At 53.9% G+C, this 27,006-nt stretch overlaps 9 protein-coding genes across 9 annotated transcripts; 5 read left to right on the top strand and 4 right to left on the bottom strand.

Annotated features, from left to right (window-relative positions):
* Nucleotides 1-1,863: 1,863 nt before the first annotated feature.
* Nucleotides 1,864-2,639, top strand: J7T55_004392 (peroxisomal biosis factor 11; the record flags this gene model as incomplete). Its single annotated transcript, XM_053132040.1, has 2 exons — nucleotides 1,864-2,411; nucleotides 2,477-2,639. 2 exons carry the CDS (start codon nucleotides 1,864-1,866, stop codon nucleotides 2,637-2,639), a joined length of 711 nt encoding a protein of 236 aa, XP_052990005.1.
* Nucleotides 2,640-4,318: 1,679 nt separating this feature from the next.
* J7T55_004391 (nucleotide-binding protein 1) lies at nucleotides 4,319-5,393 on the bottom strand (the record flags this gene model as incomplete). Its single annotated transcript, XM_053132039.1, has 4 exons — nucleotides 4,319-4,665; nucleotides 4,737-4,961; nucleotides 5,031-5,280; nucleotides 5,331-5,393. 4 exons carry the CDS (start codon nucleotides 5,391-5,393, stop codon nucleotides 4,319-4,321), a joined length of 885 nt encoding a protein of 294 aa, XP_052990004.1.
* Nucleotides 5,394-5,822: 429 nt separating this feature from the next.
* J7T55_004390 (uncharacterized protein) lies at nucleotides 5,823-7,705 on the top strand (the record flags this gene model as incomplete). Its single annotated transcript, XM_053132038.1, has 3 exons — nucleotides 5,823-5,898; nucleotides 5,968-6,061; nucleotides 6,121-7,705. The coding sequence occupies 3 exons, from the start codon at nucleotides 5,823-5,825 to the stop codon at nucleotides 7,703-7,705; spliced, it is 1,755 nt and encodes a 584-aa protein (XP_052990003.1).
* A 206-nt stretch (nucleotides 7,706-7,911) lies between these two features.
* J7T55_004389 (uncharacterized protein) lies at nucleotides 7,912-8,328 on the bottom strand (the record flags this gene model as incomplete). Its single annotated transcript, XM_053132037.1, has 1 exon — nucleotides 7,912-8,328. One exon carries the CDS (start codon nucleotides 8,326-8,328, stop codon nucleotides 7,912-7,914), a length of 417 nt encoding a protein of 138 aa, XP_052990002.1.
* Nucleotides 8,329-10,197: 1,869 nt separating this feature from the next.
* On the top strand, nucleotides 10,198-11,674 carry J7T55_004388 (uncharacterized protein; the record flags this gene model as incomplete). Its single annotated transcript, XM_053132036.1, has 2 exons — nucleotides 10,198-10,533; nucleotides 10,640-11,674. The coding sequence occupies 2 exons, from the start codon at nucleotides 10,198-10,200 to the stop codon at nucleotides 11,672-11,674; spliced, it is 1,371 nt and encodes a 456-aa protein (XP_052990001.1).
* Nucleotides 11,675-14,227: 2,553 nt separating this feature from the next.
* Nucleotides 14,228-17,214, top strand: J7T55_004387 (uncharacterized protein; the record flags this gene model as incomplete). The annotated part of the gene is made up of 4 exons (XM_053132035.1): nucleotides 14,228-15,449; nucleotides 15,567-16,369; nucleotides 16,427-16,938; nucleotides 17,097-17,214. 4 exons carry the CDS (start codon nucleotides 14,228-14,230, stop codon nucleotides 17,212-17,214), a joined length of 2,655 nt encoding a protein of 884 aa, XP_052990000.1.
* Nucleotides 17,215-17,543: 329 nt separating this feature from the next.
* J7T55_004386 (PAB-dependent poly(A)-specific ribonuclease subunit PAN2) lies at nucleotides 17,544-23,478 on the bottom strand (the record flags this gene model as incomplete). Its single annotated transcript, XM_053132034.1, has 13 exons — nucleotides 17,544-18,420; nucleotides 18,471-18,684; nucleotides 18,741-20,128; nucleotides 20,181-20,773; nucleotides 20,824-20,950; nucleotides 21,012-21,190; nucleotides 21,261-21,368; nucleotides 21,423-21,547; nucleotides 21,817-21,829; nucleotides 22,356-22,563; nucleotides 22,621-23,176; nucleotides 23,236-23,254; nucleotides 23,419-23,478. 13 exons carry the CDS (start codon nucleotides 23,476-23,478, stop codon nucleotides 17,544-17,546), a joined length of 4,467 nt encoding a protein of 1,488 aa, XP_052989999.1.
* A 420-nt stretch (nucleotides 23,479-23,898) lies between these two features.
* On the bottom strand, nucleotides 23,899-25,990 carry J7T55_004385 (nadh-ubiquinone oxidoreductase kda subunit; the record flags this gene model as incomplete). The annotated part of the gene is made up of 5 exons (XM_053132033.1): nucleotides 23,899-25,164; nucleotides 25,253-25,493; nucleotides 25,634-25,754; nucleotides 25,845-25,887; nucleotides 25,979-25,990. The coding sequence occupies 5 exons, from the start codon at nucleotides 25,988-25,990 to the stop codon at nucleotides 23,899-23,901; spliced, it is 1,683 nt and encodes a 560-aa protein (XP_052989998.1).
* Nucleotides 25,991-26,336: 346 nt separating this feature from the next.
* Nucleotides 26,337-26,971, top strand: J7T55_004384 (cell division control protein; the record flags this gene model as incomplete). The annotated part of the gene is made up of 2 exons (XM_053132032.1): nucleotides 26,337-26,438; nucleotides 26,525-26,971. 2 exons carry the CDS (start codon nucleotides 26,337-26,339, stop codon nucleotides 26,969-26,971), a joined length of 549 nt encoding a protein of 182 aa, XP_052989997.1.
* Between the last annotated feature and the right edge of the window lie 35 nt (nucleotides 26,972-27,006).

Here is a 27,006-nt window from a genome sequence, read left to right as displayed (position 1 = left end):
TGAGGACTGAAGCAGGTGAGTTGGGGGCGCGAGATGGTAAGCACGTGGGCAAGATGTGAAACAGAGCTGAAGTTGAAGGAAGCTATGGGCTGTATCACGGAAGCCTCGAATAGCCGAGCACGTAGACAGATAGCTCACGGAGACCAAAGAGTAGAGGTTATGGCTCTGGTTGAGGGTGAGGGTGAGGGCGAGGGTGAGGTTGTTGTGATGTCAAGTTCTTAGGTATACTAGGCAGGGGCAATGGGTTGCGGTATGGTTGCGAGAAAGGACAGGATGTGCAGGAGAAGGAGAAGAGACGAGAAGGAGTAGGAAGGAAGGAGACGAGCAACAAACCGGCGCAGACCAGAGCAGATCAGATCAATTTCTAGCCAGGAAGGGACTCACGATAATGACACGGCCGGAAGGGCCATCGTCGGCTTCGGCTACGAGGGGCAGGGTCCTTGCTGTGCCTGGGTATAGTCTAGCTCCCAGGTATGGATTAAGTCATGGTATGGGGAGGGGAGGGGGGGTGTATTTGTTTGGCTGCATGGGCATTGGAGCATCCGCATCCATCCATTCATTCATTCATTCATTCATCATTCCCTTTGCCCATGCGAGGGGCCAGAGGTACCAGAGGTACTGCCCCTCAACCCCTCTGCCCACTGACTCTGCCCCTCACTGAGGGTACTGTACTGTACAGTAGGCAAAGGGAGAGAGAGAATGGGTGAGCTCGGCACAGTGGCGGCTATTGCACTTGGTACGCACGAGTGACGTTTAATTGGAGCAAAGAAGCTTTTCCGAGGGCCGGCCGGGTCGCTGTCAGCTTGATCGGCTGGATCTGCCCCAGCTTGCATGTCAAGGCACGATTTCTCCACACTGACGCTGCACTTGGGTATATAGTGTATACGTACATTGGGGCATTGGGGGGGACCAAGAATGCGGGGGCACCAGTGGCTCCGGTGGCACCTGTGGCTAGGTGCTGTGGGAATAACTGATGCACCCCTGGTGCTCTGGGCGGGCCACATCCCCCTTTGTCCATTGACGCGACCTGGATGCAAGACAATTTCCCGGGACGCTGTCAACCTCTTGCGTAGCTGCATACCCATTACCTATCACCTATCTATTTATCTGGCTCCCGATTAGTACATGAATGAATGAAAGGGTTGGATCTCTCCATTGACCGTCAAGTATTGTGGGTATCTCATATTGTCTACAGTAGAAATTATCACGCGAACGAAACAATAAAGCTTGTCCAGTAGGAGAATTGTCATCCAGCAACTTGTCCCACAGGGATCGTCATACCATCATCCATGAAGACTGTACCAGCCATTTCACATGTCGAAGTCTCGCTCGACTATAGCTAGTTAGCTACGGAATATCAAACTGTAGACAGCCCAACAGCCCCCCTACCAAGGGTTTCCCCAGGGTTCGGGTTGGTGGGCCATCGGCGCGCGTGTCACACTCAGCCAGGTCCAAAATCGCCGACTTTGACCTCGGCACATGCGGCCAACGCACGCGTGCGACTGAGACTGAGCCGTGGGACGCCATTGCCGCTGCCAATGCGGCCAGTCCATGGCATCTTCTTAATTTTATAGTGTCGCTTCTTCACCTCGTAGCTCTTTCGTGTCGTCTTCATTGACTAGACAACTTTCTGACCATAGTCAACCTATTGCTCTCCTCGCTACCCTCCTGTCCCTGCAGCTGTGAGTGACCGTCAAGCTCAAGACCGTCCCTCCATCCAGCTCCACTGTTTCCATCGGCAGTCCACGCCCTCGTGACATCCGATCGACGCAGCGACAGCACCAAACACCTATAACCTTTCTCTCCATCTACGAAACAGCCTCCCCAGACGAAACCAAGACAGGCAGACACACAACCGCCACAATGGTCGCCGACGCCGCCATCTACCACCCCAGCGTGGCCCACTACCTGCGCTTCGTCGCCACCACCGTCGGCCGCGACAAGGTCCTGCGCACCCTGCAGTACTTCGCGCGCTTCTACGCCTGGTACCTGTTCCGCACCAACGGCTCCCCCGCCGAGATCGCCCCCTGGGAGGCCGTCAAGAAGCAGTTCGGCCTGACGCGCAAGCTGATGCGCGTCGGCAAGAACGTCGAGCACCTGCGCGCCGCCGCCGCCGCCGCCGACGCCAAGGCCGGCTCCGTCGACCCCGTCCTGCGCTACACCGCCGTCGCCCGTCAGCTCGGCTACGCCGGCTACCTGTCCCTCGACATGGCCACCGTCCTCGACGCCGCGGGAATCCGCAAGACCGAGTCCGCCAAGCGCCTCCAGCGCGAGGCCTTCCGCTTCTGGGCCATGGGCCTGCTCAGCTCCGTCGTCGCACAGGCATACACCCTGTACCAGCTCAAGCAGCGCGAGGCCAAGGTCGACAAGAAGGAGGGCGAGGGCGTCGTGGAGAGCAAGCGGATAGCAATGTGAGTGATGCTGCGATCCAGTTTTCGGTTTCTCTCTGTAATTATACACGGCTAACATGTCACAGTGAGCGATCTGCCAGCCAACTTCAGCTCATCTCAGACTTGTGCGATCTGACCGTGCCCTTCTCGGCACTCGGATGGGTTGCCCTTGATGACGGCATCGTCGGTATTGCCGGCACCGTCAGCAGTTTGATCGGCCTGGTGGCACAATGGAAGAAGACAGCTTGAGTGGCGGACGGACAGTCAGACAGATGGTACGATGAAACGGCGTTTTAAAATGATGCGAGACGACGGCGATTGGGAGTAATTGATTTCTAAAAAGGTCTGTTCACTTCACAGGCTGGCGCTCTCCATTTTCGTTGCACTAGCAATGAGTCGAGCCAGCGTCATAGCTTTTGATTCCCTGATCTTGCGGAAGCACCCCTTTACCCATGGCGGCTGATTTCAATGAAAATTTTTGGACTTGTTATCTGTATCTGGGACCATCTGTGTTGAGAGATTGTATCAAGTCAAAGTTATTGTGGCGGCTAGTGGGTCGCTGGCGCTCATGGATAGCACTATGTAAACCAGCAAGGTCCTCGAAAGCACATGTGCCACAGATGTACCAGAAGGATCGCTCCCTCGATTTGAATTAGATATTTCCCGCCAATCTGTAGTAAGCCTCACTTTCCCAAACACTAAAGTAAGGGCGAGGTCTTTCGCTCGTATCGGGTGACGAACTCAGCGTTGCGAAACTGTTCAGTAATGAGTACCAATGACAGAAATCTGTTATTCTTACATCAAATATTTTGTCTGCCAGTGTTTGATACGAGTATATGAGCCAAGCCATGTGTCCTGGCCAATGAATCCCCCATATACACGTCCGCGAAGCAAGCGTCACCCGTGATGGCATCTGCTTGACGGAATCACCAAGGTGTATTCGTAGCTGTAGAGCACATCGAGGAAGCAACACGTGCTGTGAAAACCTCAAATTCGATAGTCCGGGCTAGAGTTGAGAACCTCATCGTCCGCCTCGTTTGCAAACCCACGAGCTTAGCCCACCTGACCAGCGCAACCCGCCACGCACATCGCGAACCTTCCATCCCATCTTTTCCCAGTGAGTCACTTGCCCACACCTATTCACTTCACTCCCGCCGCAAGAAAACCAGCAGACCCGACCATTTAAATCCCCATTTGTATGTATCATTCAGGGCAGGTGGCCTAGCGGTGGGAGACGTCCTACCACGAAGCCATCTCCCTCACGCCAATCCCGACGGGGCCCGAGTTCAACTCCCCGACCGACCGATCGATCGATTAAAAAAACGACCTAGACTTTCCGCAGGACCGCCGGTGAGGCCAAATATTCCGCGCCAGTTACACTGGGACCGTCGGTGAGGCCAAACATTCCGCGCTGCGTGTGTGACGACAACTCGGCTCGACGACAAGAGACGTAGGCCCACCGGGGCCGAACTCTTTTGACCTTCTGACCCATTCTGTCTTTACTCCCTCCTGTCTTCCTTCTCCTCTCTCGGGTATGACCTCCTCCATCCTCTTCGTTCCTGCGCTTCTGTGATGAGTGTAACACTCTCACCTGCCCATACCAGCAGGATATTTGAACCACAGTAGACAGTACCCTGGATGCCACAACATAGAAATCGAACAACTTGAGAGGAGGGGTCCATCCATGACATTCAACTGCAAGACCCAGAATGAAAGCACAGAAGATAGACACCGCTACCTAACACGGCATGGCTCTCGCTCGAGGCAAGACAGATAGCAACATTGCAGGTGAGGAGCTCTGGATCTCTTTGTTGAGGGCAATGGGAAGAGTTTGCACACAGCTGACAGCACTAGCTGCGTGATGCCTATAGAATAAGGCCAGTGAGAGACTCATGGTGGTTCTACTAACATGCCCCTCCACCAGCGCGTCAGAGCCCGATCTTCCCGCCCAGATCCCTCGCGATCCCCAGGAACGCCTCGGCGCGCTCGCTGCCAGGCTCGGCCACCACGGTCGGCTTGCCCTCCTGCGCGTGGCTGCCGATGTTCTGGTGCAGCGGTATGTCGCCGAGGAACGCGATGTCGTGGTCCCTGCACACCCTCTGGACGCCGTCGCTGGAGCCGAAGATGTGGTGCTTGCCGCCGCAGTCCGGGCAGGTGAAGAGGGACATGTTGTTAACGAGGCCGAGGAGGGGTACGTTGACCTTCTTGAACATGTTGATGCCCTTGACGGCGTCCTTGACGGAGAGGGAGTGTGGTGTTGTTACTATCACTGAGCCTGCATGCGTGGCCGGTAAGTGCTCCAGTCTCCTAGCTAGGGTGTGGGCAGGGAGGTCAAGGCGAACGTACCATCCAACACGATCTGCTGCGTGATGCTCAACTGCGTGTCGCCAGTTCCCGGTGGCAAGTCCAAGACGAGAACATCCAGACCGTCCCAGTGGACCTCGTGAAGCAGCTGCTGCAAGGCCTTCATGACCATCATGCCGCGCCACACGACAGGGGCGTCCTCCCCGACCAGATAGCCCATCGACATGGTCTTGACTCCGTAGTTTGACAAGGGAAGTAGCTGATTATCTGGTCCGCATTCATCAGCTTCTCGAAACGAGCTTTATTCCATTCTCGGCCACAAGGTTGATTACGCACTTGAGGAGAGCCGGGGCTCCTCGTTGAGGTTGAACAATGTGGGGATCGACGGCCCAAAGATATCTGTGTCCAGGATCCCAGATCGGTGGCCCAGCCTCGCGAACGACAATGCCAGGTTCGCGGCAATAGTGCTCTTCCCTACGCCGCCTTTCGCAGACGACACGGCGATGACCTTGGCTACATCCTTGATCTTGCGCCGCTCAGGAAGGCCACGCTGCATCCGGGGGATGGAGCCTGTCCGAGGGAGGCCCTAGGACAAATCAGCTTTTGTAAAATTGCGTAACGGATGAGACATCTTACAAGTGGATTCTCATGTTGTAAGGCACGGAGGGTGCTAAAGAAACGCCGTTGTATTGGGGTCATGACGGTCATGTTCCTGTTAGAACTTGGCCACTGATCTGGGCGGCTCAGAGTTGCCTCGGGACAATTTCAAAATATGGTTATGAGGAAGAGGAAATTAATTGAATTGCCTAGATCATGGTGAGGGGCCCAAAACCACAGTCTTGCAACGCTGGCTTGTATACAAAATATGGAACAGAATATATCATAACATGAGCATAAATAAATTCGTTGATTGTATAACGTTTAACGCGCCGAAAAGCCGGATGTCGTTGTTAAACCAGGTCCCCGGAATGGCACACTGGGGCCGTTCTCTTCAGCGGCCAATCACTTTCCCCGTCAGTACAACAGGTACCCCAAAATGCCCGATCGGCCCCACTAAAAAGTTCAGAAGCTTCAAGGTGCATTTTTGCGCGGCCGAAATTTCCAAACTTCTCCAAACATACGTCCCGCATGACAGGAATCATGGCGCCAGCAAAGTCAACACGCGCGAAAAAATTCGCTGCGTTTGAAGAGAAGGCTGTGAAGGGTATGCGAATCGCGTCTCTAATTCCGCAGCAAATAAACGCATAGATTTGGCTAACAGCGTCTGCTGCAGACTACGACCCAGAAGCCAACGCTCCGTCCGAGAATGAGAGCGACAGCGAGGCCGACGAAGATTTGGCAGGAACCGAACACTACGTCAATGTTGGGTGCGTCTTTCTGGAAACAACTTTGCCTCAACATGACATCCCTCTGACTCACTCTATAGCAAGAGCCAACTTCGCCAAAAGGAAGCCCCGTCACTAGGTCCCGAATACAGGGGTGTTAGGGTCAGCCGCGCAGCCCTGGAAGACAGCAGCGATGGCATGAGTGAGGGCGACTCCGAGGAGGACGATGAAGAAGGCGACTCCGAAGACTCTCAAGAATATGACGACCCCGAAACTGCCGACCTTGAACAAGACAACATTATCGACGACGAGGAAATCGACAGCGATGAGGCCTTTGAGGATGGCGAAGAGGAACTTTTCAGGAAGAAGGGATTCTCGTTCAAGGACAGTAAAAAAGCTGCCACCAATGGCACGAAGCCTGCCACAAACGGGCGATCGAAGAGAGCTGTTGCGGCCGATTTCATGTCGGGCTCGGGGAGTGAGGACAGTGAGGCTGAGGAGGACGGTGTCGAAGATGATCAATCCGAGAGCGACTCTGAAGATGACGAGCAGACAGACGATCTTGACTCCGGCGATGATCTCATTGACAGAGAAGCCGAGGAATCATCTGATGAAGAGGGCTCGGATGAGGGTACCGAAGACGAGAGCTCTGAAGATGAAGACGATGAGGATGAAGACGTGGAGATGGGCGGTACTGGGCCCAAGGACAGCCGATCTACGATGCGGGAGTTGATGCAGAAGGGCCAAAAGTCCGCGGTCGCAACCATCTCCCAAGCAGCCAAGGCAGACGCAGAAAAGGGCGTCGCAGTCCGAAAACAGAGGCGCACCTACGACTCGCTCCTGAACCTCAGAATACGTCTCCAAAAAGGCCTCGTCGCCACCAACTCCCTAAACGAAGCGACTGAGGTTGACGACGCGGATAAAGAGCCCTACGAAGCAGCCGAGGAGGCTGCCATCAAGCTGTGGAATGCCATCGATGGCTTCAGGGCCAGCTTACTTCCCGAGCCGAAAGCGGGCGACAAGCGCAAGCGAGAGGTCGACATTACTACATCCAGCGATGACCTCTGGGAAGAAATGCAAGCCACCGAACAGCGCGCTGTCGCCAAGCGCAACAAGGTACTCGACAAGTGGTCGACCAGGGTCAAGAACACCACAGCCACCATGAACACTCGTCAACTGGGTGCTGCGAAAGGCTCGCAGTCCTTGGTGTCAGTGCTTGAGGACCAGATGCTGAACTCTGACCGCCTAATCAAGCGCACCCAAGTCCCTCGGTCCTGTGCCCCGGTCCAGGGGGCCAAGAAGGTGACCGAGGACCCGAGGATCTACGACGACGCAGACTTTTATCAGTTGCTACTCAAGGAGCTTGTTGACCAGCGCACAAGCGACTCAGGGGCCACTGGCACGAGCGGTGTCCCCACCGTGCGATGGACTGCCATCAAGGAGGCCAAGACGCGGAAGCAGGTGGACAGGCGGGCGAGCAAGGGCCGCAAGCTGAGGTTCACCGTTCACGAGAAGCTGCAGAACTTCATGGCACCAGAGGACAGGCGGAGCTGGGAGGGCGAGGCCATCGACCGGTTGTTTAGCACCTTGTTCGGGCAGCGGACGCAGCTCAAGGAGGACGATTCTGATGAGGAAGAGGATGATCTGATGGCTGAGGAGGAGGGCCTCGAGCTGTTCAGGAGTTGAAGCACTCACGCAGAGAAGCCGGAAGTACTTCTTAGTGTGACCAAGACATGTGTGGAGGGACGAGAGCTGGCAAGTGGCCCCAAGGCGTTCGTGGATCGCCGCTGGTGGAGGCTGACTGGGGCTTAATGCTGTGCAACCCTCCTTGTGGCCGTGTTCACGACACCAGCCCCCATTTATATACACCTTCATCTCAAATTCAAAACTTCTCAACGTGCTAGGCCATGCAAGCCCGCCCATGTCAGAGACACAAGTAACAGAGTATGCACGGCGAAATGCACATACGGGCCACCCAGTGCATCAGCCTGTTGCAAGAAGCCGCGGCCGGCACCCTGCGTCCTGATCCTCATCCAAGCCCTCCGCATAGGCATGACATGGTAGATAGCCAGCGAGGTGGCAACGATAGCGTTGGCATCATCAAAGTTGGTGCTTCCCCTGCGGTACAGAAGCAGGACGCACAGCACATTGGTGGCAACCAATAGACCGCCGTAGCTCTGGCATACGAGAACAGCCTCAGGGCTGGGGCTCGACTCCCGGAGCTGTTTCGGTGCGTTGAGCAGGAAGGACAGCGAGGCTGGCACCTCTATGAGGAGGTGAAAGAGTAGGGCCAGGTTGCCGAGATGCATGATTCGACTGTGGGCGCCTGAGGGCACCGTGACTGGCCTTGCGTGGGGCGTGAAGATTGATGTGGTATTCCGGATCGGGCCCGGCGCAATTCGTGCTCCGGATGGCTGGGTCGGCCGGATTGTTGCGCGTTGAACGTGGAATTGTCTGCCCGGATGCCGTTCCGGGTGGACGATTCCCGGAGACGAGCCAATGCAGTCTCTGCGGCTGTGCAGGACCTTATTCCAATTGACCAATGACTAGAATGTGGTGGGCGCCTGGATTAGTTTTGCGACGCCCATGATTCATTGATTGCGACGTGAGGCGGCTCAACTCACCTCCCTTGCCCCTCGTGTGCCTGCTCTCTGTACAGTAGACTGACTGATCTACTGTGTATGGGTTACTGGCGCCGTTCTGGTTTAGATGGTGTAATGTTCATGTCATGTTGACGGCTGGGCAGTCGCACGGGGCTTAGTGAGCTGCAAGATTGTGGGTTTGTGACCTATCTGTCTCCTCGAAACTGTCGAGGTGGGTGTGGCTGTGTGTCGGTGGAATGTCTGAATGTCTGGATGTCAGGATGTTGTTGTATGGTTGGAGCAGCCGAACATTGTCTCAGCATGCTCGTCAAGGAGCTTTCACTCCTGCTTTCTGGCGAGGTGCTGGCCCAGAAGAGGCAGGTCCAGACAAGCCAGACAGACAAGCCAAACAAGAAGCAGCAGGGAGAGCAAGCAAGCTCCTGCAGGGGTATAGCAAGTTGCGGGCTGGGGACCGGCAGGGGCGACTAGAATTCCAGGGGTGGGCTTGCAGAACTTGCCAATGACAGCACCAAGAGCTCACCTTGGGCAGATCCCCGTTCCCACAGCCACGGCCTGCTACACTTCCGGCCGCGAAACTCAAGGCCTCGTGTTTTGCGTTTGGGAGGAGACCTTGTCTTGTGTCTGCAGCTCGGCGCAGCCCTGTGCGGGCAGGCCCCAGGGATCGTCTATCTGCGTGGCCTGATGCCTCAATGACTAGTGTTGGCCATGCTGCACATGCCTCGGTATCACACGGCCTGGCCTGGCCTGGGGCTTGGGGGTCTCTACCAAAGTAGAGAAAATCAAGCTCTCGCCACACCTGGATTGCGGGCGGGCGGGAGAAGGCATGTCCTCACCCAAGAATGGACCTCGGATTGTGACTGCCCAGACGAAAGGCTTTGTATCTTCAGCTGCATCACATAGCTACAGGGTACAAGTACCTGCTGGGTTCCTCCTGCACCACCGTCCCATCGTAATCGCAACGCGGAATGATTTACACAACCCGTTGCTCCTGACTGCGCAGACTTATCACTCCCGGCGCCATAATTTGTTGGGACAGCTCTCCCGTCTTGTTTCAAACATCGTCGCCTCGCGTCACAAAGCTTCCTGGCAGAACTCCACGCCTGAGCGAGACGCCCTTCACCACTTGAAGCGATATCAAAGAGGACTCTTCACGAATAAACCTTCTCATGTCAAGATCTATCTAGATTCCCAGGTAATCTCTCAAGAGATTGGTGCAGGTGGTTGTGAATCTTGAGGCCATTCCAACAGAATCGAATTTTCCAAGGCGCTACCCGTTCTGCCAGCAATCTTTTCGACATTTGACTCCTGGGGGAAGAAGAGAGGAGACAAGAGATAGACACATTCTGCTGATCATTTTGTGGCCGGGCTGGGTTTGGACAGGATCTCAACTTGTTTTTTGCCCACCTGAGACCATTGACGATCCGAGTAGCACTTGCCGGCCGCCTGAGCCATTGAACCACCAGGAACCGGTTTGCACCTCTAGAGTGAGTATCAGACGGTAGAGAAAAAGACCGAATACGGCTCACGGGGCTCGAGCATCCAAGAAATTACCAAGAGGAGGCGCAGACGCTTGCAATGGCCTCGTCCAACAGCTTTGGGCAGCTAGGGCTGTCCATCTTGGGGCTTGGCTCCCAATACCCACCATTCGGGCTCAAGCCTGACGCCATAGACACTCTGGCGAAGCGTTACCATCCAGAGAGCCCGTCTATGAAGAAAGTGTGCGCCATCAACCAGTTCACTGGCATCGACACCCGCTCGTCCATAGGCAATCCCGACCACCCAGTCGTCAATCATCCGGATCCTCCCACTATAGCACAGCTTCATGAGGTATTCATGAACGATGGAGTACCACTCGCTGTGAAAGCTGCCCAAAAAGCCATCGCTGAAGCCAGAGTCGACCTCGACCAAATTGTGAGTATTGTGACCCCGAGCCCCAGTTTGTGTGTCTGGGACTGAGACCGTGGATGGCACCCTGCCCGCTCATCATGGTACGCATTGCGAGCTGACTATATGGTAGACACACGTCGTCTCGACAACATGCACCGACAGTGGGAATCCCGGCTTCGATCACTTTGTCTGCCAGGAGCTAGGACTCTCTTCCCAGGTCGAGAGGGTTCTCCTCCACGGGGTTGGTTGCGCAGGTGGATTGACCGCACTGAGAACGGCAGCGAACCTCGCCTTGGGTCACAGCTACCGAGGGAAGCCAGCGCGCATATTGGTCCTTGCACTCGAAGTGAGCACGACAATGGTACGGAGTGAGTTGGAGAGTATCGACAAGCTTCAGGAGACAAGAATAGGAGTGTGTCTCTTCTCAGACTGTGCCAGCGCCGTGGTTCTCAGCAATGGTTTGGGCAACGAGGGCTCTGTTCCTGGACGCCCGGTGTACGACTTGTTGGGTTGGGACAACCGAATCATCCCAGAAACGACAAAAGATCTGGGCTTTGATGTCGACCCAGTGGGCTGGAAGGTGGTTCTCTCGCCACGCGTGCCGAAAATCGCCCAAGGTGCTCTGCAGGAAACTTTTGCGGATCTGATGTCCTCATTGAAACTACCACCACCATGGGACGATGCCAAGCCATCCGAATTTGACTGGGCCATGCACCCAGGAGGTGCGACGATTCTCAGTGGTGCGGAGAAGGCGATGGGATTGGTCCCGGAGCATATGAGGGCGAGCTATGACACGTACATTAACCATGGCAACTCCAGCAGCGCCACAATTTTCAGCGTACTGGACCGCTTGCGGTCAAAAGACATGGACGCTTGCACACCAGATGGCAGAGGACCGAAAGACCATGTCGTGGGCTGTGCCTTCGGACCTGGCGTGGCAGTGGAGATGTGCATGTTGAAGAGGCACTTCGCGCCCCGCGCGGAAGGAACGGGCCTGCAGACTCCACCCGAGACCGAGAGTGAGCAGAGTAGTGAGAAGAGCGATGATGGAGAGGACAGTGTTCTTGACGTTGAAAATGAGGCGACAATGAAAGATACCACACGGGCTGATGCGGGGACGGACAGCTTCATCAGCCAGGCACTTGCATCTGTAGAGCTTGATTGAGCGGCCAGATTAATACATGAACAAAATATAGAACATGCACTTATTGGCAACACCTAGCTGGCCGTTAAACACCGTTACTTTTCACAAGTGTTCGATGCGACCAACTTTCTCCCATAATATTGATCTCTCGCGAGTGGTGGGCACAGCCCACCACTTTGCGCAACTCACAAAAGCGTACGTAGATACCTAAATAAGCGCACAATCTCAACTGTAAAATCTCAACCATCTTGACACTTCCAGAAGAATAGCATAAAGTGACTCCGAATTCATTATGGGACAAACGATGTTGGGATAGCCTCCTGCAGAGTAACTATGGACCAGAACATTTGAAGAAAGGGACAAAGGCAGAGCGACGGGGTCTGAATAGAGGTAGAATCGAGCGTATCCTCTCTAATTCTGAAGGGCGAGGTCGCTCTCTTTGGTATATGATCCCTCCGACCCATATAGCCCCTAACACTTGTCTTTAAGGATACAATAACAGCTTATAAGACCTAGAAGTCTAAAGCAGGTGAGAGTCTGGGCTGGATCCCAAGATTATTAATAATATATCCCAAAACATCTTCATATGCCCAAGATATTCAGGATGCACAAACCCTCTCGCGTGTTAGGGGCTATATGGGTCGGAGGGATCATATACTAAAGAGAGCGACCTCGCCCTTCAGAATTAGAGAGGATACGCTCGATTCTACCTCTATTCAGACCCCGTCGCTCTGCCTTTGTCCCTTTCTTCGACAGGGAACCCGGCTCCAGACAATTCCTGATGAGTACGGTGTTGGCGGGATGGACTTTCTGCTCAAGTTGCTTTGTATCTAGGACGTATAGCACTATGAAGATATTTCAGAACATATAGAATGTGAGAAGCGCAGCCTGCCAACTGAGCATTGAAGGTCTCTATTTAATAAGTTACCTAAGACTTGAGAAAGGAGTAGCCAACAGCTACGGGCCCTCGTCGAGTCATGGGATCAAGAGCTGACGGGATCGACTGTCTAGAATGCGCCTCGTTGATGGAATTGTTGGATATGTTCCTGAACACTGAAACTTGACATAGGAGCACAATGCCATCGTCAGTATCCGCAGGCACAGAGCGACAGCAAATACGGGGGAAACATAATTCTTTCTCCATCATCTGCAATTTTTAATGACTTGGTAACAATGTCGTTGATCAACAACTTCGTACTGGTATTCCATCTATGGTCAGCTTTCTATACCATCGTGTCCTGAACGCATTTCTGATCGATGAGGACGGCAACAACGGCAACGCAGCAAAAGGCCGACTCGAGTTTCTTGCCCTAATACTTTTCTGACTTTTTTCATGCAAAACTACGACTTCTGAAAATCACTGAGGCATAAGTGCTCATCCTCTTAATACATGTTCTCCAACTCTGGGGATACATTGGCACTGAAGCATTCAAATACTTCCTCAAATACATCTACACTTTTCGCTGCTTTTTCTACTTCTGCATTCGGGTCTCTGCGCGCTTACCTCTTTGTGGGCGTTTGTCCACCTGACATTTCGAGCTGCTCGTCACCTTCTTCTCTCATCTTCATACACCCTCACACCCACCTTCATACCCACCACTCTCATACTCACACTCCATTGCTCTCTTCTCAACTCTCTTCCTTGTCCCCAGTCCTAATTCCTCGTCTCTCACTCCCACGAAGACGCACACCGACCTCTACCTCAGGTGCTTCGTTCCGTAATTCTGTAAGTGCTCATCTCTCTACCGCTTCTTCATTCCATTCCTCAACGTTCTCTGCATCTTTTTCTCACATACCTACATCACAGCCTTCTCATCTTCCACTTTCTCTCCCTGGCTTCTGCAAGTACGTGCTTGCCGACAGCTTGCCATCTTCATCGTACCCTTTACCAAACCTCACCCACGTCTCGCTGATCATTCCTTTCTCACTTCGCATCACCAAATCTTACCCGCAATTCCCAGTCCATAATACCATGTACATCTAGCCCCTTCTCACTGGGTGTGCCGTTTGACAACTCCCTATCCCACTGGCTCTGTGGCCTTCAAATCCTTCTTTCACTTGTCCACCGCTCTTCTTCCCCTTTAACTCTCAACTCTCTTCCTCAATCAGCCTACATTGGCATATGCACCTGTTCCGACCATTTCCTTTCCCACCACTCTTTCATACTGACGTACAGATTTTAGCCTCATCATAGCCCTGGGCTCAATAAGTAAAAAGGCATGTGTTCCTCATATCAACCAAACTCCTTTTCATCTTTTCATTTGCCTTTCAATTTCATACCGCGCTTCTGCGCTTCTCCTTACATTCAGTCTCTCCTATGTTCTGTTCTCTCACTTGTCTTTCATCCCTTACCTTGCTCCCGTCCCCTCCTTAACTCTTCCTCTCACAGTCCCTCACACACATCCACACACACTCTCTCTCTTTTTTACAGACATATGCACGCCCTTGCCTCTTCTTTCCTTCCACATCCTCTACGAAACATACAAACATAAAGTACTGAGCTTATCTCCTGACAACTCCTTTCAGACAACAACCCACTCATCAAGCATCTCCAGCAAACGACTTCCGGTCATCATGGATGATCAGGACCCGGAGGGCGGAAGCCCCCCCATACTGCCCGACGAGGGTGGAGAGGAAGGAACTTCTAAAGCATCGGCACCAGAAGTTGGCCCCTCTGAGAGCCCCATGTTCGTGGATCAGGAGTCTGACGAGGACGCCCCTTCTGAATCCGATACGCCCGATCGTGCCTCGCCTCTGAGAGAGTCACCCATGTTCGTCGACCAGGGACCTGGTGGTACCAACTCACCTGAGGATGATGATACTGCATCCCCAGAGCCCGTCGGCCAGGGTCAGGAGGAGGCGCATGCTGAACCTGAGCAACGGGAAGTCGCTGACTCTCCTGAGTCCGAACCTGCCCAAGGTCAGGGGGAAGGTGATGAGGACATTGATGGCAGTGGATCCGCCGAGGTGGAGTACGAGGACAATAGCAGTGATGACCCGGACGCCTGTACTCGGGCATGTCAAGCGCAAGCGCGAAATGCGGCAAGACGACTCAGAATCGCAAACAAGAGAGTCGAAGCGAAGGACCGGATAATTGACGACTTACGGGACAAGCTCGCTGCTGCGAAGAAGGAGATCAAGGAGCTAAGAAAGGAACTCAAGGAGTTCCAAGGGCCAGCTGATCCGCTTCCGAAGCCGACTTGGAAAGAGTTGCTCCGTAAATGTCTTGCCAACGATGGAAACTACTACGACGCATGGACCTCCAGCTACAGGGCCTTGAATATGTCGATCAACGCAGAGATGGTCCATCCACAAATTCGGTTCATCGGGAAGGATATTGATGCGAATAGCCGCTCACGCCATAACTCCCCGGATGATCTGGTATCTGTAGGCTCAGGAGAGGAAATCTACTCGGCAATGCCACCACTTCCGGACAGTATCATCTACAAGATCTTGACGGAACTACTTACCATGGACGGCCTAGTCCATTGCTTCTCGCGTCTGGACCCACACTGTCAGCCTGAGTCTTTTCCGACTGAGCGGCAGCTCACGCGGCAGCTCAGGAAGGTTGCCACTGGAATCCGCGGCCGCTTCTTTATCTCAAAAGAGGATCGAGTCTCAATCAGTCTAACTCACGACACGGAGGACCCGGGAACTGTGCTCGCCGCTCTGTGCGTAAGCCGCAAATTTGCATGGTACGGCATTCACATCTTCTATGGAGTCAATTCATTCAGTTTCTCCTCGTTCGGAGAGATGGATAGATTCGCGACAGGATCGGGTCCTGCGAGATGGAGTCGTATTCAGCACATTGAGTTGACCTAGGTGGGATCCAAGTGTGTTGATTTCGAGCTGAAAGGATCACGCAAACGCCTCAATCGACGCACAATGCCCCTCGCTTGGTTCTGTGAGACAGCGTCGCTGAAGACTTTGTGCGTTCACATTTCGGAATCGAAAAAGAGCGTTATCAGAAGACCATACGAACCAGAGTCTCAGAAGGTTTACATGACGGGCAAGACTGCAGGGCAACCCAATTGGAGGATGACAAGAAGCTTGAGGAATTGCATGGGCATGGACTATATTTACCAACTTCGTGGCTTGTATTGGGTGCGTTTTTACGACTTGGACAAGGAGAACGCTGATCCTCGCAGGAGCCGGGCAAAAATCCGTGACAAGAGCTTCAAATTGGACGTCGAGAGGGTCGCGACTCAGGAGAAGGTTCCATCACGCGCGGAGAATTCGAGGCTGGAGAACCTCGATCGCCTTTTCCCTGATGCAGACTCCTGGACACCCTCGCAAGAAGACTTTGACAGGATCCGGCCTATCTACAACGAGGACACCGGTTACGATAACCGTTGCAACGACCTGGACATTGATGCTACATCTTCTCAAGATACAATAGGAAGGCGCACTCCTTCTGATTCGGACTCGGGTGGATCTGATGATGACAACGACCCTGGACCTGCGCTTCATACGCCGCCACGCCCATCGCGCAGACGCCGCACGTTCACGCCAGCGCCTGGCCCCGCTGACTTTGAGGAGGAACGTAGTATTGAGCACGAGGGCAACGAGTTTTCAGATGGGAATGATAATTGCCAGCATTCTGGCAGCGAAGAGTCAGCTCAGAATGATTCCGTCAGCGAGGAGCCGCATCACGACAATTCTGGCAGCGAAGATGGAGATAGCGAGGATGATGACAATGAATCCGTCACCACTGAGGTCTTTCAACGACGACGCCTTCACCAATACCTTCGGGGCGACTCAGTGTCAGAATAGGGCCCTGAACATCTGCCGCTCCCGAAAGCTCAATCGGAAGGAGGCCTAGTTTCGCACCTGAGCAGCGACATTGTCGGTGCTCGGCGCCAGATTATCGAGATTGAGGATGATGACGATCTTCAAGAAATCCCAGAACCGACACCAGCGCCAGCCTCTGCTAGATTGGCTTCTCGGCTCAGTCTTTTTGTCACTCCCGGAAGTGGCACTTCTGGTACACCCGACCCCAGACGACGGTCTACAAGTGGCTTGCTGGGACGTGGGGAGTCCTCAGTGTCCGTAATCGACCTGACTCTCGAAGAAAGTGACCATGAAGTCGAGGTCATTGAAGACGCATATCTCAAGTTCAAGTTTGAGGAAGGTGGCAGCCCAGGCTCATACGACGAAGGCCTCGAGGAGGTTGACAATGGCAGTCCGGCTGGCCGCCTGAACCCCGGTTCGAAGCGAGCACGGCTGACGAGTTCTGTCAGTGAAGGAGGCGGAAAGCGCCAAAAGTCGAATGAGCATCGCAATGGGTTATCCCCGTGGTCAGAACCGCAATGGGGTTTCCCGGAGGAGGCTTAATATCTCCTCAGCCAGCGATCTTGTCACAGTACGCATTTGCTTTATTGGTTTTCGGAGTTCCATCGGACAACATTGCTTTTGACACTTTTCTTGGGTGGAGTTTTTCCAGGACTGGAAAGATCTGGTGCATTTGGCACCCATCACTTTATCACTTCCGACTCAAGAACCTGCTCACCATTATGACTAACGAACGATTTTGGGCCAAGGCCCCTGCGAACGACGACTAGATGATCTCCCATTGAAGGGCATCCCAAGGGAGGCTATCCCATGGGAGGTTATCACACTAGAGGTTATCATGGAAGGTTATCCGAGGAGGTTATCCTGGGAGGTAATCCTGAGAGGTTGTTCTGGGACATTGTCCCAGGCTAGGAGATTATCCTATCCCGCGGCACTTGTTTACTCTTTCTTTCCACCAAACTTTTGGCGATGCATTCATACTTGCACAACATCAATTAGCGATGACTTAGGACCAACTCAATACACTCGTTTAAAAAATAACGTTGTGCCATTTGCGTGATTCTAACTAACTGTCTATTCCTCTTTGGCAGAGTGAGTCCTACCTGAGAGGACTCCCTCTTCCCGGGGTAAACCCCCCGGCCCCGGGGCCAGCCGACCAGCTCGGCGTAAGCGCTCCCTGGGCCGCAGGACCAGCCAGGCCCTTCCTGACGGGCGTCGATGGCGGCCCTTCCGAGATGGGCGTGGGACTCCTCTGCACAGCCGCCTGCTGCTCGTTCGCCGTGGTGCTCCCCGGCGGCTTCCACCCGACGCTGTCGCCCGCCCTGTAGATCTCGTTCAGCATCATCTTGGTTATCCCCGCGTCGTCGAACTCCTGGAACTTCTTGTACAGCTTGAGCGCGATGCGCGCGTCCTCGATCGAGTCGTGCGTGTCGACCTGGATCCCCTCCTTGAGCAGGTACCAGGCCAGGAACTTCAGGCTCAGCTTGCGCCTGTAGTTCTTCTGGTAAAACAAGTCGATTGTGTCAATGATTTGCGCCTTTGGTACCTGTATGTTGATGACGCGGAAGTCGCCCTTGAGGCCGTGGCCGATGAACTTGCACCCGAGGTTCAGGAGCACCCAGAGACGCTTGTATGCAACCTTCAGAGACACTAGGCAGTGGTTGCTGTTGCGCGGATCGAGATCGTCGGGTTTGATCCCCGAGTAGCTGTGTAGGTAGTCGATGACCGGCTCCTTAACTTGGATCCAGTCGTCTATAAAGGCTAGGCCCTCGTCCTCGCCCTCGCCGCGCACAATGGAGACACGGGCCAGTGCGTGGAAGTTGGGGCGGATGACCTCTCTAACGCCATCCGATTTCATCTCCACCTCTGACTGTTTCGCCAGCACAAATTCCGTGTCAAGAGCAACCGTGGTCTCCGGTCCTGGACGTTCTGTGATCGGATCAAGGGTTCGATATGGGTGCTGTTTTGCATCAGGCCTGCGTGATGTTAGCGAAGGCCTATGAGGGCAATATCTTGGGCAACTTACTTGAAGTCGATGTGGAGTACTGAAGTATCTATGTTCTTGACCCATTCGGTGTCAAGATCGTTGTTTGCAGTTTTCAGCTGGTAGACAAGCACAGACGGCATCTTCCACCTCGCGTTGAAGGTCAGTGCCTCTGCAGCTGAGACTGGTTTGACGGAGAAGTCGTTGAAGAGGTGCCACTGGCTATCTCCAGGGGCCGTCGGCTCCGCATGCGCAACTGTAACCTGGTTAGCACAGCTGCTTTGACCTTGGTGGCGCCATAGTAGGACTTACCATTGACCATGGCAACAAGGTGCGGTTTATGATTCGAGCCGGTATCAACACTGCCTGGTGACAGGGCCCCAAGGTGTGATTTTTGAGGTGACCCGCTCTCTATGTTGACAGACAGGCCGATGAGCGAGTAGACCTGAATGTTGTGCACCCCGCGTTGAAGGTGCAGTTTGAGGTCCTCGCCTTGGTAGCAAAAGAAGGAGCCGTTATCCACTATGATACCGATCTCCTCGGGGAGCCATCCTGGGTTCGCCCACAACATCCTTTGTTCGAGCTCATTATCGCGATGCTCCGCGACCGGGACGTTCAGTGTCAACACTGAAGGAATGCCTTGGATAGTCTTTCGAGCCTGCAGGGATTGGTACCGATTGCAGCGGATGCACCAACCCTTCATGGCTCCCTCTCCTTCCACGCTCGTTTTCAAGACTTGGGAGAATGAGGTTTTCGACGAACGGCTGCCGCGGCCTTTGGTTAGTGGGTACGTCAAATCTGTCACATAATTCGAACCTGACCGACTGGTCTCATTTCCGCAGTTTAAGCATTTGATCGTGGTTAGAGCAGAAGTAGCAAGAATTTCCTGCATCGCTGTAGGTATAGGCGACTTGGTGCGATAGTCATCCGCTATCGTCTGGAGTAGAAATCTCGTGAGCTGCTGCATCATCTTTGTCAGAGAGCCTTGCCGTGAGTCCTCCTCCAAAAGGCCAAGGCGGGACGCTGGCGGGTGATTGCTTAGACACTTCAACAAGTTTGACGCATGGCATGATGAGCCCTCCGTCTTTTGCAACATATCCGACAGGTAACCAAGCTCACAGAGCAAACACATCTCGCTCAAGCAATCTGTCGCCGCATGCTGGAGCGCCAGGTTCCGAACCAAAGGCGTGAAGTGCAAGACCTGGAGAAGGGAGTTTGCATAGGAATTCGCAATATGGTTTTCCAAACCAGCGTACCGGGTCATGTTATAAAACCCGAAGTCGAAATCGTCCACTCCGTACTTGCTGAATGAGATCTCAACGCTCTGGTAAAGGGCTGGAACGTCCAATTTCAGACTTTCCAGCTCGGCATTGCCGAGGGTGCCGACGGCCATGTCCACCTGTCCATCTGGAGCACTCGCGCTACTGGATATCTTCGTCGCATCTCGGGCCTTTTCACTAAGGAACTTTGGTGCTCGTATGGCAAGCGTGGTCTTGTCAGCAACCCGTGTGTCCTCGGCCTGGTTTCGACGTGTACCACGGGTGTTTGGACCGTAGAATCCAAACGATGCTTTTGTTAGATGTGCCAAGTCATTTTGTGAGATCCTGAGAGGCGGTGCTCCAACATCTGAGATGGAGCTATTTGGTAGGGCTGATGAAAGAGCCTCTCGATAATAGGGTATGCCAATGGAATTCAGCGGGCTGGCAGAGTCAGTCAGAGGTATCGGCACTATCCTTCGAGCTCGCAACTCACGTATTTTCTTTCCAGTCAATATGGGGCGGCGGCACCTCTTCATCAGGCCATTCAGTAGGCTGTGGCAACTCGACAAAATGACATTTAGAAGGAGAGCCCCATAGATGCATGTTACAGTCAGTGTCGGCCAGCGCGATGGCTTCCCCCGATGGCGCGATTTCTATTCCCGTGAGCACCGAGCCTACGACATTCGCCTGGCGTACATTGCTAGTGTTCGGATTCAGCAGGTCCACAACATGCATCTGACCACCCTGAGAAGCAACTATTCCTGTTGTGAGCATGCGCGGGTGCATGCGGACATAGGCTGCCAACGGTGGAAATGGTATAGGAGGCATCGTTGCGAGATTTTTCAGGTCGAAGACCATGACAAAAGGGTCGAGCATGTAAGTAGCCGCAGGCTGCTTCAGGGAGGTACCACAAGTAACAACGAAGTCCTGCTGGACGTCCATGTCGTTTATGAAAGCGGAGTGGGCGCGCCACTTGTGCATAATGGTGAACTTGACCGGGTCGAGAATGTGAACGTTGCCATCGGTCGTAGCTGCGCAAATGTACCGGCCCTTTTTCATCTTGATGTAGTGATTCGTGGTGGGTATCTGGACTACTTTAGACAGCACTCGAGCCGAAAGTACGGGGGTAATCCTACCCGTTTCACGATTTCTCCTTTGTTTGTGTCGATGACAAACATGGTGTCTTGTACACCGGCGACAAGAATTTCGGAGGTGGCTTTCGAGGTGAAACTCATGCACCGGAGGTCTCTCATGTCTTCAGCACTGTGTCCCGAAAGCCATTAGACCCTGCCCTCGATGACACCGTCGCAACAGGCGCTCTCACCTGATATGTGGCCATACTGGCGGTCCTCTTCGAAGGGCCATGTGGACGCCTCGGGCGCCCAGTGCGATAACCCCCTTCTCATTGAACAGGAGTTGGTGCACCGCACCCTCGGACGGTGGGTGCGCGCGGAAAGACGTGTATTTTTGAAGGCTGTTTCCATAAAAGGATGTAACGCGGCCCTAGAACACTGTCAGAAGATGCGTTGCGACTGGGAATCGGGAACAGAGATATCCGTTCGGTCGAGCGTACATATCCATTTCCAGCCCATAGGAGCTCCTGGCTTGAATCGAAGGCGAGCGCGGTGACGACGGTAGGCACCGACTGCCCTCCCGGTGGAGGGAGGAGTTGACGACTCAACTGTACGCATCCGAGTTAGCATTCATGAACCATTTCGAAGGATCGCGGTGCGACCAGATGCTCGTCGTTGCGAAAGTGTCCAACCCGTGATTCGCAGTCCTCAACCCAACACGCCTCTGATCGCGGGGGTTCTCGCTCGTCGCGCAAGACTCGGCAGCCCCGCGGGCTCTGGAATGCGGCTGAAAGCACGGTTGGGTGGTCTTGAACTGGAAATACCGACTTACCTCATCCCAATCCGCATCCATTACACCGGGTCGCCAGGTGGCATCGTGCGGCCCTCTTGAAGCTGAAACGGGCTGGGCTTGGAATATTGAATGGAATAGACGCGCGCAGTCCGTTCATCCACCGTCGTTGCTGGAGCTGCAGCTGGGGCGTACCGCGGCCCGACGGTGGGGTTCCATTTCCAGGGGTCCGATGACAAACTTACAGGGGCTTACTCTGTACCTACAGTAGACCCTTGACTGAGCACTTGGTTAGTGAAGAAGCAATATCACGGCACTAGAAGCCTTCACATCTGTCTGTGATTCACCTTACCTATACATCACCATCAGTGCGATATCGTGTACATGCATAGCCCAAATAAATGCTTGCAACATGCATTCAACTATCTGGCTTACCTACCTAGGCACTGTATTCGATGTGCCTAGGTACTGGGAGAGCCTTAAATTTGTACTTATCCCTCCTTGACTGCTTTTCAGTCTTGCTCTCTTCTCATGAGGACTACTAACTAGGACTATGCCATTTCGAGTCAGAGTTCTGAGACTGTATAATTGAATGATAAGCCGAGATGTGTTGGAAAGATGAAGACGCGCAATGAACAACCCGAGAATCGAGGCTACAAGAGTTGTATTCTATTTAACCTTCTAGTAAAAGCACTTGTGCCGATGTATGATCTGATATAATACCGCCTGTCTCCGTGCAATGTATCCTTCTAACCCAGAATCAATACGTCGAAGGGAACGTGCCCAGCCTGCCTCCGTCGATGACCGTGACATTGCCATTCAGGTATGCCCCAGCCCTCGAAACGAGGTACAGTACCGTACCCGCCATATCCTGAGAATCGCCCATCCTTCCAAGAGGGACCAAGTTCGTGTCCAGGGGAATCAGACCCTCTGACGAGGCATCACCTCCCATCGCCTCGACAATAGGAGCCGACATCTCGCTGGGGAACAGTCCTGGTGCCAAGGCGTTCACCCTGCAACCGCCTCGTTAGCCCTGGTTCTTGAAGGCTCACGGAATATACTCCACTCACCTGATGCCCCATTTAGGTAAAACACCCGCCAACTGCTTCGACGAATGCGTCACCGCTGCCTTCGACTGCCCGTAAGCCCACCCACCAGGGGCCTTCCGGTTGAAGCCGGCGATGCTGCTCGTGATGAGGACCTGGCCCTGCCAGTTCAGGTTCCCCTTCTTGTTTCCCTTGTCCAACAGCTCGAGGAAGGCCATAGTTGTGTACCACACGGCCGTGACATTGACGCTGAACGTCTTTTCATACTGGTCCATCGGAATAGAGAGATTCTTCTCACGGAATTCCTGCAGGGAAGTCTCCGGGGAAGGATAGGGGACCTGGGGGCCGCCGATGCCGCTGTTGCAGACGAGGAGGTTGAGGTAGCCGGAGCGCTTCTCAATCTCCGCGACGAGCGACGTCAGTGAGTCCTGAGAAGAAACGTCACATGTGAGCGGGATGACCACATCTGGCTTGTTGATCGATTTGGCAGCCGACTCGAGGACTTCGAGACGTCTACCGGCGATGTACACCTTAGAGGCGCCCGCGTCGGCGATGGCCCGAGCCATCATGAGGCCGATGCCTGGGGCGATGTTAGTAGCTTGCAAAAGAAGATTCCATCGGAAGGGACAAAATAAATACCGGTCCCTCCACCTGTGATCTGTCATTCTCGGATTTAGTATTAGCAAGTACTCAGAAATGAGGCCAAGGCTACACAGCTGGCTGGCTGACGAATACTTTGAGTCGATGTACAAGTCTCACATTTGCTGTAACACAGATCTGGGTAACCAATAAGGAAGTGATGGCTTAATGCAAGTGACATACCAGGGCCACCATTCCCTTGACAGAGAATAAATCTGCAGTACTGGCTGTTGCGTTCGACATATTGATATGTATGAGTTTATAGGGTACTCGATCAAATGTGCAAGTTCTTGGTAATTGGAATTGACTCGTTTGCAAGCAACAATGGTTCAAGAAGAAAACAGCCAGATATCAAGGCCTCAATTCTAGATAAATTTATATCTCACAAGTGTTGTCGTGAACCACGTCGTCAATACTAATCAGGATTGAGACGATGCTGCCCCTCGCCGCTTATTAAGAATGTTGACGTCGGAGCTGCGTGCCGGGCGGCTTCCGACGATTGGCGGCCACGACCCCGTTGCGCCCTTAGGCCGGATTGATGACTTATTTGGTACCCAGGTGATTTTCAATCTACGACAAGCACAACAGGCCATGATTGCAGCTCCGGTGGATCGATTTCCCTCAAGACTCGAGTTGAATTTCTCCTGCAAGTGTGGGTATCTCTCAATCAAATGTGATCTTCTTGCCTTGGAAAGCCGCCGTCTCCTGCGCCTCCTTCGCCTTTTTCCGTGCCTCCCAGCTGGGATGCAACGGGCCCTCGTCGTCCTTCTTCGTCGGCGGCCTAGGACGCTTGGGTTCGGGGGCAGCATACTCCTGCCAGTCGTGCCGGTCGTCCGATCTCTTCTCGAACGGCGTCTTGATGCCCTTCTTCCATGGCGTCCTCTCACTGCCGTCTACCGCGCCGCGCTTCAAATCCCACCCGGAGTCCCGACCGGGCTTGTCTTGGGCTAGATGTTTGGCCTTTTCTTTGAACTTCTTTTCCCATATCGCCTGTCGAGCCCGCTGGCCTCTCCTGTTCTTTCGTGCAGCCGGTGCCACGTCAATATCAGACGCCTCGGATTCCGAGCCGGAAATGTAACCCCCCATCAGGCTGGGAAGAGCTCCGCCTTCCCTCCGAATCTGTTCAACCTTTTTCAATTCCTTCCGCGACGCCTTGGGTGGTGGTGATATAGCGGAGACATCAGAATCAGAATCGGATTGGGATCCGGACTCTGACTCGGACTCAGATCCAGACACAGATCCCTCCTCTGAGTCGCTCGATCCATCCTCATCCTCGCCAGACTGCGAGCCTGGCTCATCGCTGTCCGACTCCTCAGACGCAGACTCATCTGTGATTTCCATGGGATCGAGCTCCTCGTTGGCCGTGTCGTATTCTTCGTCACCGTCAGACTCCGCGTTGTCGGAATCGAAGCCCCCGAGTCTGTCGTCGAAGCGCGAAAGGGCCTTCTCCACTATCTCTTCGTCATCGTCGTGTTCGGACAGACCGCCCCATTCTGATTCCTCATCGTCCGAGTTTCGATCCTCTGACAAAGCTTTGCTCTTGACATGCTTTCCCTCATTCTTGGTCCCCTTTTCTTCCGGCGCATTCTTCGCGGCCCTGTCTGCGGGCTGTTCTTCTGGCTCCTTCCTCGTCGCCGGCTCGCTCTTCTTCTTGTCTCCTTTCTTTAACCTGCCCTTCTTGTCGGGCACTGGTACCTGTAGGACGCGGCAAATGTCGGCGATGGCTGCCTCCAGTGTTGCCCGGACCTTGGGCTGATTGTTGAGCCCACTGGTGACATTGTGTAGAGCCGCCCGCTCTTCCTCCGAGATGTCGGGTTTTGCGACGCCATTCTTGACCTCGTCTGGTAGTCTCGGGGATTCGGCAACAGCCTTGATCCTCAACAGGGCTGAGCAGAGATGGGCGTGAGCGACGGAGTGTAAGTCGAGTGACTGTATATAATGAATCAGCTTAGGTGTGCCAAATTTGGACTACGACTGCAAGTGAGATTGTCTCGTCGGTGATTATGAAAATGCGTACCTTCAGCACCTCGATCTCCTTCTCTATTCTGGCTCTCTTCTCTCGGGTTGACTGGGGATCGCGCAGCCGTTTTGCCATGCGCTGTCTCTCAAAACCCTTTGCAACTTTCAGCGCTCGGGAGAGCGCCGTGCTGTGCTGCTCCAGCTTCTCCTGAAGATCATCTCTCTTCCGCTTCGGCATTTTGTCGTAGGCGTCGTGCCTTGTCGTCTCACGGCCCAATTGTAAACTTCCGTTGAATGGCCTGTGGGTGTAATGGTACAGCTTATGAACTGCTTAAGCTTCTGGCGGCCAAATTTTTGAAGATCATCGCCCGAAGTCTTATCTGTTAGCTAGCTATCTGAGCACTGCGAGATGTCTATGAAGCCAGCTTCAGAGACTAACAGATTATGCCGTCGCAAACCGCCCTGCAAGCAATTAGACCAGAACAGGTCTATGGTGGGGTTCTGCTGCAATGTTCCCAATGAACCGCCCTCGCCCTCGCAGCCCTCGTAGACCAAGCAAGCTGGGCCGAAAAGTGTTGAACAGGGAGCGCGTCAAGGGACCGCAGTGGTCGCGTCGAGGCGTCCCTACCAAAACTTAGACGGCGGTCCACATTTGTTTGCGAACCCCAGCCACTTGACGAGAATCATCGATCCCTGGCAGGTCAGGATCTCTGGAGAATAATTGATTGATTATTCGGGAACAGGTGCAGACTGGTGCTCAATCCGGTCATTCTCGACCACTCACGTAGCCGCGCATTTTCGACCGCTCGAAAACAAAGGCGACCGTTGTCAACACCCTCACCTCGCCCCTTCGAAGGTGTGTGTGTGTACGTGTGTGTGTGTCGTGCAGCGCGCGGCGCAGGATGATCACTTTCAGGATACTACTTTCTCAATCGCTTCTGGTTTCACCCTCGCCTCCCTGAGAAATTGCTCCTACACAAGACCACGATTCGATCTTCTGCGAAAAGCAAAGCGACTTGACCTACTCGAACACACGATTCACCGCTTCCTCACCCTATCACACCTTGGCCGGCCTGACTGCTGCCGACTTGCGCTCCCGCAGTGTCTTTGCTACCCGGATTCGAACGATAAATCCTTCGAAAATGATGTCAAGAAGTATCAACAACCTCCCAGCACACGGTGCACCATCCAGAGACGACTTCGCCAAGCTAGATGAGCGACAAAGAGACCAGATAAACGATGTCGTATGTTGTCTCACTCACGCCGTGCTGGAACTGCACAATTTGGCTTGCGCCGCAACCCCTGCTAACGCGACTGGCGCTCCACTTAGTTCTCCGTATTCGACGTAAACAAAGACGGCCGCCTCGACTATCATGAGCTGCGGTTCTGCCTGCGCGCGCTGGGCTTCGAGCTGCCCAAGTCGGAGACGTACCCGTACCTGGTCAAGTACGGCATCCAGCCGATCGACTGGGACCCGAAGCGCGAGTGCACGCCGGTGTGGCGCGAGTTCACGATGCCCATCTGGCAGGGGATCGCGGGCACGCTCATGTACAACCGCGACCCGGTCGAGGAGTGCCACCGCGCCTTCAAGCTGTTCGACGTCGACGGCAAGGGCATCATCACGCTCGACGACCTGCGGCGCACCATGCGCGAGATCGGCCAGAGCATGGAGGAGCAGGAGCTGCAGTCGATGATTAAGGAGTTCGACTCGGAGGGCAAGGGCGGCGTCAACGTCGACGAGTTCACCAAGATTATGATGACCAGGAAGCAGAAGTAGGGCGGCCCTGGCGGGGCGGATAATCTGGATTGGAA

The sequence above is a fragment of the Diaporthe amygdali genome, assembly GCF_026229845.1.
Source record: "Diaporthe amygdali strain CAA958 chromosome Unknown NODE_29_length_634662_cov_65_424859, whole genome shotgun sequence".
NCBI classification, from domain to species: domain Eukaryota; kingdom Fungi; phylum Ascomycota; class Sordariomycetes; order Diaporthales; family Diaporthaceae; genus Diaporthe; species Diaporthe amygdali.
The sequence above is the reverse complement of the archived record's forward strand: the minus strand, read 5'-3'. Positions and strand labels throughout refer to the sequence as shown.